Source organism: Oncorhynchus mykiss, chromosome 13 (genome assembly GCF_057628025.1).
Source record: "Oncorhynchus mykiss isolate SJ-2025 chromosome 13, ASM5762802v1, whole genome shotgun sequence".
NCBI lineage: Eukaryota > Metazoa > Chordata > Actinopteri > Salmoniformes > Salmonidae > Oncorhynchus > Oncorhynchus mykiss.
In genome coordinates this window covers 17237631-17247248 of record NC_143034.1, presented here as the reverse complement: position 1 = coordinate 17247248, position 9618 = coordinate 17237631, and the positions used below count along the sequence as shown (strand labels likewise).

The following is a 9618-nucleotide window of genomic DNA, read 5'->3' as shown; positions in this document are numbered from 1 at the left end:
CCTTAAAGAAGAACAAGACAACAGGAAATTGTTGACGAGAACAGCTTGGGTCGAACAGTTCATATCATACAAAGGAACAGTAGCTTCCACAATGGATCGGGTAAGTCTGGTTTTAACATTATATTCCCGCCGTGTTGTATAAAATGTCTAGGCCTAGTTTTCATCATATTTGAACCTCCACATTGCTGTGTTCTGTTTGGAGCGGCAGGTAGACTAGTGGTTAGAGCGTTGGGTCAGTAACCGAATCACCGAGCTGACAAGGTAAACATCTGTCGTTCTGTTCCTGAACAAGGCAGTTGACCCACTGTTGATGGTCAGTCATTGGAAATAAGAATGTGTTCTCAACTGACTTGCCTAGTTATTATATGTTTTTTTAAATAGCCTACAACTATATCATTTGTATTTATTATGGATACTCTTCCTGGGGTCCAGCAAAATTAAGACAATTCATACAATCATGTTTAGGAATCTGTGACTATGACCTAATTCTCTCCTTCCGCCCAGTGTGCACATGTTCACATGCCTTCACTGATTTCTTACACATGAGCCATTATTTGACCAGATATTCAAGTGGCCGTTCTAACAAAGAAAATAAATGGCTGCAGTTCCAAACACGTTGTTTTTCCCTCGTGGTATCCCCGTCGAAACCGGATGCAGTTTGATTGCCATTTTAAGGGAGGTCTAATTCCCTTAAATTGGCCCGCGATTTTGCTTGAAGGAGCGAGTGAACAACTTTGGTCGCTTGCGGGGATGATATGACCCACAATTCAATGCAAACTGTAGTCACATGTCAAACTCTGGTGGCCGCGAAGTGTCAAATTTAATCAACAACCTGCACTTTCAGCATCTCAGGAATATGAATCGAGCTGTCTAAAAAAATCTATTGATTTTAGCTTTGGAAAATTGGCTCAGTTTCGTAGTGATGAGTGCAATTCAGAAATGTATTGGAATAAATGACCAAACTATGGGTAACTGTAGCTAGCTACCGGACAGGAGTGCTAGCTAGACACGTTAGCGTACTAGGTTCATTAATCGCTTTAGGTTGATTGTTTTTAAGTTAAACTTCAAGATTTCCACCAAGGACGTTGCCTCTCCCATATTCACTCTCCCTCGCTTGGGCAATGGACATTTTTAAGGTACACTCGGATGTAAAACGTCATTCAAGGGCTGAGGGTTTAGAGCCGAGGGCTGTTGAATTTGAAATGTAGCTGGAAGGCAATCAGGAAGATGCAAGATCAGATGGGACCATTATAGACAATGAGAGGGCAGATATGCGTGTTTCCACTAGTTACACAGCCACAGAGTCAAACGCCTATAACGTATTTTTATTCATTTAGGGTTATGCATAAAGTTAATGTTTGCTAGGTTAGGGTTAAAATCACGTTTAAAAAGACCAGTTGTATAACTAACTGGGCGTGGGTTGTGGTAACTAGTGATGACCAGGCACTACTTCCATACAAAGTGTTTTTTTTTCTCAAAGTTGCCTGGATGTGACGTGGCCTACTTTTACCAATACACTCCTAACAACCTACTCGTTGCGAAAATGTATATATGATCAAATAAGCCAGATTTTGGGCACAGTTATCCCTCTGGTTTCTCCTCTTCCGTGCTGTTCGATAGGAAATGACTGGTATAAGAAATACGGTGGAAACTAGCCCATGCCTCCACCAATCCAACGCTCTTATATTTGTGGGTTGCAGTGAACGATTTAACATTTCAGGTAAAAGGAGATATTTGAGGGATGCACCCAAATCAGAGGTTTAGACTGAATTAATATAATATTTGGTTTAATGATCAACTGTAATACGTCTTGTCGAACAGCAAAAGACTAGCCTGTCCCCCTCCACCCTCCAGGAGTCCCCAGGTCAACCGCCTCTCCGTACTTTACTGCTGGTTCTGGTCGACTGCAGGAAAACACCGGGGCAGAGTGGAACTGAGAGACTAGAAGAGGAACATGGAGATATGATTTCATTAAGTAAGAACCATGTGGATTAGATTACGGTCTGCTTCTGTAACAATGAATTGGTTCATTATGTACTGATGAAAATATCTGGTCGTTACACTTCTCAAAATTAGGTGGAACTTGCTCCCCCAAACGTTTGATTTCACCTCCATTTTAACGTTCTTTCATGAAGAGCACATGTTCAACTTCATAAAAACATGTTTTCCCAAGAGGTTATATGAAAATACATACTGTAGTAAGTGCCAATGTGCTAAATAAAGTAACAGGGACAACTGAAAACAACAAAACCACTAGTTTACATAGGTAGAATAGTCCTTTTAAATCAGCCACAAATCACACAAAAATATATTCTACCATATCAATTTATGGGTATAATGGTTCACTTGCTCAGTTTTCTACAACAAACACCAGATAACTGATAAAAATACTAGAACCAGCTTACCTGCCTTTGCTCTATAATTTGACAATTTGATGTTCGATGTTTCTTTTGCCCAAAAATGTAAGGAACAGTTTCACCATATTACAACATGGGTTGACCTTAAAATGAGGGACAGATGTAAATGAATCACTAATTAAATGAAATAATGTTCAGAAATGACTGTCAAAGTAACCAAATAACTAGGGCTTTACATGCACACTCATAATTTGCCATTAAACACCTTTCACTGCTGACCTTAATTGGTGTAAGGTCATAACCGAAGTAAGGATACACCTTTAAAAACACCTGGTTTTCTGAGAATTCTTTAGAATGATTAGGACATGTAAACACTTTAATCAGAGTTATAGAGGTGTATTTAATCTGTGTATGTGCTAACACAAGCAGCGCCAGCTAACTTATTTTGACCGAGTGCAGTGAATGTTTATTTTGATTGTCAGTTTTTTTAGATGTGTCCATGTAAACAGGATTATTAGGGAAATTGTTCATTCAAAGCATGTCAACGTTTAAATCAAACTCTTATACTAATTGACTTCACAATAATCGTATTATTCTGGACTTGTAACTTTACTCAACGATGGTAAAACTTGGAGTAATTATTGTATTAGTTGGGTTAAAATCTTTCTAGAAGTTACACAGGGTTGATGTGACACAGGGTTGATGTGACACAGGGTTGATGGAGGAACTTGTTAAAATATAATACTGATGTACAATTTCTGCTGGAAAATATGAAAGGGACCCAAAAGGCCTTAATTTCATGGAAGGACACATCTGTTTATGGACCCATATTTGCAAAACCTAACTATTCAATGCCTTTGTTTCACAGGGGACATCCCTAATCGTTGCTCTCTTAGAGGGAGGGGCTTATCATCTGGGGAGCCTCAACAACATCATGATGCTGACAAGAAAAAGAATAGTCTCTCCAGATCAGAACACCTCAAACACCAGCATAGAGGTATAGGGAAGAAACCTCACCACTGCTCTGTCTGTGGGAAGAGTTTTGCAAAACAAGACTTGACTATTCATGAGCAAATTCACACCGGAGAGAAACCGTTCCACTGCTCTCGGTGCGGGAAGAGTTTCACTGCATCTAAAACTTTAAAATCTCATCAGAGAATTCATACAGGGGAGAGGCCTTCCCCCTACTTTGATTGTGAGAAATGCTTCAAACAATCAGCATCCCAGACTACACAAAAACACACAGGACAGCCTTATAGCTGTGATCAGTGTGGGAATAGATTCAATCAATCAGGAGGCCTGACTAGACACCAACGCATACACACAGGAGACAAGCCTTATAGCTGTGATCAGTGTGGGAAGAGCTTCAATCATTCAGGTACCCTGAGCAAACACCAACGTATACACACAGGAGAGATGCCTTATAGCTGTGATCAGTGTGGGAAGAGCTTCAATCACTCAGGAAACCTGACTAAACACCAACGCATACACACAGGAGAGAAGCCTTATAGCTGTAATCAGTGTGGGAAGAGCTTCAATCAGTCAGTAGAGCTGACTAGACACCAACGCATACACACAGGAGAGAAGCCTTATAGCTGTGATCAGTGTGGGAAGAGCTTCAATGAATCAGGAAACCTGACTAAACACCAACGCATACACACAGGAGAGAAGCCTTATAGCTGTGATCAGTGTGGGAAGAGCTTCAATGAATCAGGAAATCTGACTAAACACCAACGCATACACACAGGAGAGAAGCCTTATAGCTGTGATCAGTGTGGAAAGAGCTTCAGTCGATCAGGAGACCTGACTGAACACCAACGCATACACACAGGAGAGAAGCCTTATAGCTGTGATCAGTGTGGGAAGAGCTTCAGTCGAACTGGAGACCTGACTACACATCAACGCATACACACAGGAGAGAAGCCTTATAGCTGTGATCAGTGTGGGAAAAGCTTCATTCAATCAGGACACCTGACTGAACACCAACGCATACACACAGGAGAGAAGCCTTATAGCTGTGATCAGTGTGGGAAGAGCTTCAATGAATCAGGAAACCTGACTAAACACCAACGCATACACACAGGAGAGAAGCCTTATAGCTGTGATCAGTGTGGAAAGAGTTTTGCTCTAGATTTCACCCTGACTACACACCAACGCATACACACAGGAGAGAAGCCTTATTCCTGTCTATGTGGAAAGAGCTTTGCTCATTCAGGGTCACTGAAAAAACACCAGGATGCACAAATATGTTCTTTTTTTATCTCCCTCCTCTCCGGCACCAGTTTCAGATCTCTAAATGAAGTTTCAATAGAAAACATATTGTAAAGAGTCATCTATCTCCCATTCGCTAACAGTTTACTAAGTCTGATTACCAAGGTAACCTGTGTAGCATGATATGCAGCTCTGGATCCATATGTATCAAGCGTCTTGGAGTTCGGTATCTTATTTCATTAACTCCTATTGTCCGTAGAATAATGTTTCAACAATTGTAGGTTCATATTAATGTGTGAGGGAAATGTTGTTGTCTGAAGAAAGAGCCTTGAATTGTACATCTTGTCTCATACAATTATTGGTTCCTGTTGATGCTGGGTAGAAATGTGAGGGGGAAACGGTCATGACCCCTCAGACCTTTTGGCAGAATATGTTCAATAAGTTAAGATAGGAGACGGTGCCAGTCACATGCAGGAACCAAACGTCAATGATGAATAAATTTATGATTAATGTAAATCATGCAAATATAACTTGTCTGTGTAAACAGTATATAAGAGAACTAACGGGACTGCCCCGAAAGAGCTCCAGACCGATGTGTACTCTGGTGTTTTAAGTTTGTTGAAACCTCTCCAGCTTCCTGATAATAAATCATTATTCATTTAAGTTTTACTTTGAGTCCCTGGTGTTAATTTCCACGACACGTATTCAATACATTAAATCCATTGTCTTACATGAAGGAGATGTCGCACTGCATGAGGCAAATGGTGGTCACACCAGATACTGACTACCTTTTTAAAAAGTGTCTGTGACCAACAGAGTCATATCTGTATTCCCAGTCATGGATTAGGGCCTAATTAATTCATAACAATTGACAGATATTTTTGTACGAACTGTAACTCAGTAAAATCTTAGAAATGGTTCTTTATATTTTTGTTGATAATAATAATTGAAGAATCTAAATGAATGGGCCTCCTACTGTTTTAGGTGTTCTGGGTCAGAACTCTTTCAAGAGAAATATAATGAGGTGCCTAAATTCCTGAGCTCGGTCCAGAGTATGCAGGTTGTGCTGAGTACCTTGGGACTAAAGAGAAAGACTGCACCCTGAGAATCACAGACCTGAAAGTGATTCAGCTGAGTACATGTTCAGATTTAAAACACAGAATGGGGGTACAGCTTCCCTGGAACAACTCTGACTGACACAGGTAATATATATAATATCCAATTCTAATAATTCATTAGAATCATTCAGAGCTGCAGGTGAAGATGTCTTCCTCCACAGAGGAATAGAAGAGAACACTGACCTGTAGCACCACCTGTCTTCTGACTGACAACCCCACCTACATCTGGTACAAGAACGGACAACATCTCCATGACCCTACTTCCCAACAATACTCCTGTAATACTCTAGTGGTCTGGTGTTGTGAAGTACCATCAGCGTTATAGTCATGAGAATAAAACAGGTTCAAAACAATCGACAGAGAAACACGTTACTTACAGTGCTACACATGTTATGAGAAGTTATTTTTCCTGCTTAATTAGACTGTCAGGTGTAGTTATTCACCAGTTATAAAGTGTGTTTGTTGTCTTGATGTTTCTATGGCTGAAGGGAGGGAGACGTAACAACTGGCTTGAGAAAAGCAGGAATAGATACACAGGCCTGTGGTTTACACACATCTCTCAGCAACTGTGTAACAAACTGCTTCAGAGGGATTTTTAACATTTATTGAACCTTTATTTAACTAGGAAAGTCAATGACGGGCTTCCAAAAGGCCTCTTGCGGGGACTGGGGCTGGGATTTATATATATATATATATATCACACTCCAACCATCCAACCACTACAACACACATCACGACAAGAGAGACAACACTACATAAAGAGAGACCTAAGACAACAACATAGCAAGGCAGCAACACAAGACAACACAGCATGGTAGCAACACAACATGACAACAACATGGTAGCAACACAACATGGTACAAACATTATTGGGCACAGACAAAAGCACAAAGGGCAAGAAGGTAGAGACAACAACACATCTTGTGATGCTTCTCCATGGTTGTTATTCACACTGAACGCAGCAACTATGGCAACAAAGTGTTGACAAACTGTCTGTGTGAGCTAATAGGTCTGTGCCTAATTTAATATCCTTTTGATGTGTGATTGTGTTGCAGTGATACTGGGGCAGGATGGTTGGAGTGTGACTTACACCCCTCAGAGTATTTGTGCCTTGAAGAGGTCAACAGTGGATCTGTCCTGCTCTTACACATATCCCAGAGGTCATACAGTCACAGAGACATCATGGTTCTATAGATGGTCTGGTGTGAAACCTCAGAATGATTATCGTGTGGAGTACTATGGGGACATAGTGAGTAGCTGCACCCTGAGAATCACAGACCTGAGAGAGAGAGACTCAGCTGAGGACTGGTTCACATTCAAGACTCAGATCATTCAAGGTCATGTCTTTCAAAGTGTGACAAGTGACAGATATTCTGGCAGTCCTGGAGTCAGGCTGTCTGTCACAGGTACACTATTTTGTCATGCTTATCAGTTACATTAAAGCCTTTGGAAATCTGTTTTAATTTGACATATACATATACATATACATATACAGTACATTAGGAATGATAGTCTGTATGTAATATGAATGTCTTGTGTCATTTGATTACAATGGTTGTTGGATAAATTGAAAAGGTTATAATGTTTATTTCTAATCCCAGGCCTGAAGGCAAATGTTCCAACTATAGTGACAGAGGGACAGACTGACACTGACCTGTAGCACCACCTGTACTCTGACTGACAACCCCACCTACATCTGGTACAAGAACGGACGTCTCACCAACCCAAATACCAAAATATCTACCTAGACCCAGTCAGCAGTGAGGATACAGACAGATACTCCTGTGCCGTAAACGGCCATGAGGATCTCCCCTCTGCTGAAGAGACTCACTGTCACATGTAAGTACTATACATATATATAATCTCACTGTAATTTAATTCTAGTATTATACTTTGGTTACACTGTATGTTCATGTGTATGTCATTCCCAACACTAGATGGCCCAAGGAGAGTGTGTGGGAGATAATTAGATGTCACTAATTACATTTGCCATTTCTGAGAAGAGATCAGGCCAATAATTACATTTGGCTAATGCAGAAATGATGTCACCTAGTGCATTTGCTGTTTCTGAGCAAAACTCTTGCCAATTAATTACATTAGCTAATGTACAGGACTACATTAGCAAAGACCCATAACTTCATTTGTTACATCTGGACATACTAATGTTTGGTGAACATGGAGAGACCAATATTCATATATTTTCATGCTGATTTCATGCTGATTCCACATAAATGTTTTAATAAATACTGTTTAAAAGAAAGACTATTTGAGTATGTAGAGGAGACCAGGATATGTTGTTGGCCTGGGTCCCAATACTCAGTGTTGTAGTCCTGGTCCTGAGAATAGAGACCAGGATATGTTGTTGGCCTGGGTCCCAATACTCAGTGTTATAGTCCTGAGAATAGAGACCAGGATATGTTGTTGGCCTGGGTCCCAATACTCAGTGTTATAGTCCTGAGAATAGAGACCAGGATATGTTGTTGGCAAGGGTCCCAATACTCAGTGTTATAGTCGTGAGAATAGAGACCAGGATATGTTGTTCGCCTGGGTCCCAATACTCAGTGTTGTAGTCCTGGTCCTGAGAATAGAGACCAGGATATGTTGTTGGCCTGGGCCCCAATACTCAGTGTTATAGTCCTGGTCCTGAGAATAGAGAGACCAGGATATGTTGTTGTCCTGGGCCCCAATACTCAGTGTTATAGTCCTGGTCCTGAGAATAGAGACCAGGATATGTTGTTGGCCTGGGCCCCAATACTCAGTGTTATAGTCCTGGTTCTGAGAATAGAGACCAGGATATGTTGTTGGCCTGGGTCCCAATACTCAGTGTTATAGTCCTGGTCCTGAGAATAGAGAGACCAGGATATGTTGTTGTCCTGGGCCCCAATACTCAGTGTTATAGTCCTGGTCCTGAGAATAGAGACCAGGATATGTTGTTGGCCTGGGCCCCAATACTCAGTGTTATAGTCCTGGTTCTGAGAATAGAGACCAGGATATGTTGTTGGCCTGGGTCCCAATACTCAGTGTTATAGTCCTGGTCCTGAGAATAGAGACCAGGATATGTTGTTGTCCTGGGCCCCAATACTCAGTGTTATAGTCCTGGTTCTGAGAATAGAGACCAGGATATGTTGTTGGCCTGGGCCCCAATACTCAGTGTTATAGTCCTGGTCCTGAGAATAGAGACCAGGATATGTTGTTGTCCTGGGCCCCAATACTCAGTGTTATAGTCCTGGTCCTGAGAATAAAACAGGTTTAAAACAACAACAGAGAAACACGTGTCTTACAGTGCTACACATCTGTTATAATAAGTGTTTTTTCAATTGAAGTATCAGTATTAGTTATTTACCAGTTATAAAGTATGTTTTAGTTGTTCATCTTCATGTTTCTAAGACTGCAGGGTGGGAGATGCAACAACGGCCTCGAGAACAGCAGGAAGTGTGTTGGTCTTTCTCTGTTCTGTGACAGGTTTGGCCCCATTCATAATATTTCAGTAACCATTTTTCTCCTATGCTTTGCAATTCAATCTATAGACATTTTTTAATAAAGGAAAGTTGTTTCTCAATGTTTTTCTGGCATGCATTGTTCATATTTAGGAGCTGTTCTTCACAGATGCACTAGTGGTTTCCATAACTCTCTGAGCAACTGTGAAACTAACTGAGTCAGAGGGATCAGAGGGATGCTTGTCTGCGGTTGCTATTCACACTCAACTCTGCAACTATGGTAAACAAGTGTGGACAAACTCTACTGTCAGTATGAGCCAACAGGTTTGTGCTTAATTTAATGTCCTTATTTTGAGCGATTGTGTTTCGGTGGTACTGGGTCAGGATGGCTGGAGTGTGACTACTCAGAGTATCTTTACCGTGAAGGGGTCAACAGTGGATCTATCCTGCACTTACACATATCCCAGAGGTCATACAGTCATAAAAGCATCATGG

At 41.0% G+C, this 9618-nt stretch overlaps 1 protein-coding gene across 3 annotated transcripts; it reads left to right on the top strand.

The window, feature by feature from the left end:
- LOC110508387 (uncharacterized) lies at positions 1 to 5237 on the top strand. Of its 3 annotated transcripts, none has more exons than XM_036949127.2 (3): positions 1 to 100; positions 1855 to 1975; positions 3226 to 5237. In XM_036949127.2, exons 1-3 carry the CDS (start codon positions 92 to 94, stop codon positions 4680 to 4682), a joined length of 1587 nt encoding a protein of 528 aa, XP_036805022.1. In that variant the 5' UTR covers positions 1 to 91; the 3' UTR covers positions 4683 to 5237. The 3 variants fall into 3 exon arrangements, with proteins under 3 accessions (XP_036805022.1, XP_036805019.1, XP_036805020.1); XM_036949124.2 differs by having other exon boundaries at positions 28 to 100; positions 1822 to 1975; XM_036949125.2 differs by lacking the exon at positions 1 to 100 and adding an exon at positions 782 to 1136.
- The last annotated feature ends 4381 nt before the right edge of the window (positions 5238 to 9618 follow it).

What these genes read in the sequence shown, in the direction of transcription:
- LOC110508387 (XM_036949124.2), top strand. An exon ending in TGGAGATATGATTTCATTAA is followed by an intron (nt 1,976 to 3,225) that starts GTAAGAACCATG and finishes TTTGTTTCACAG; the next exon opens with GGGACATCCCTAATCGTTGC.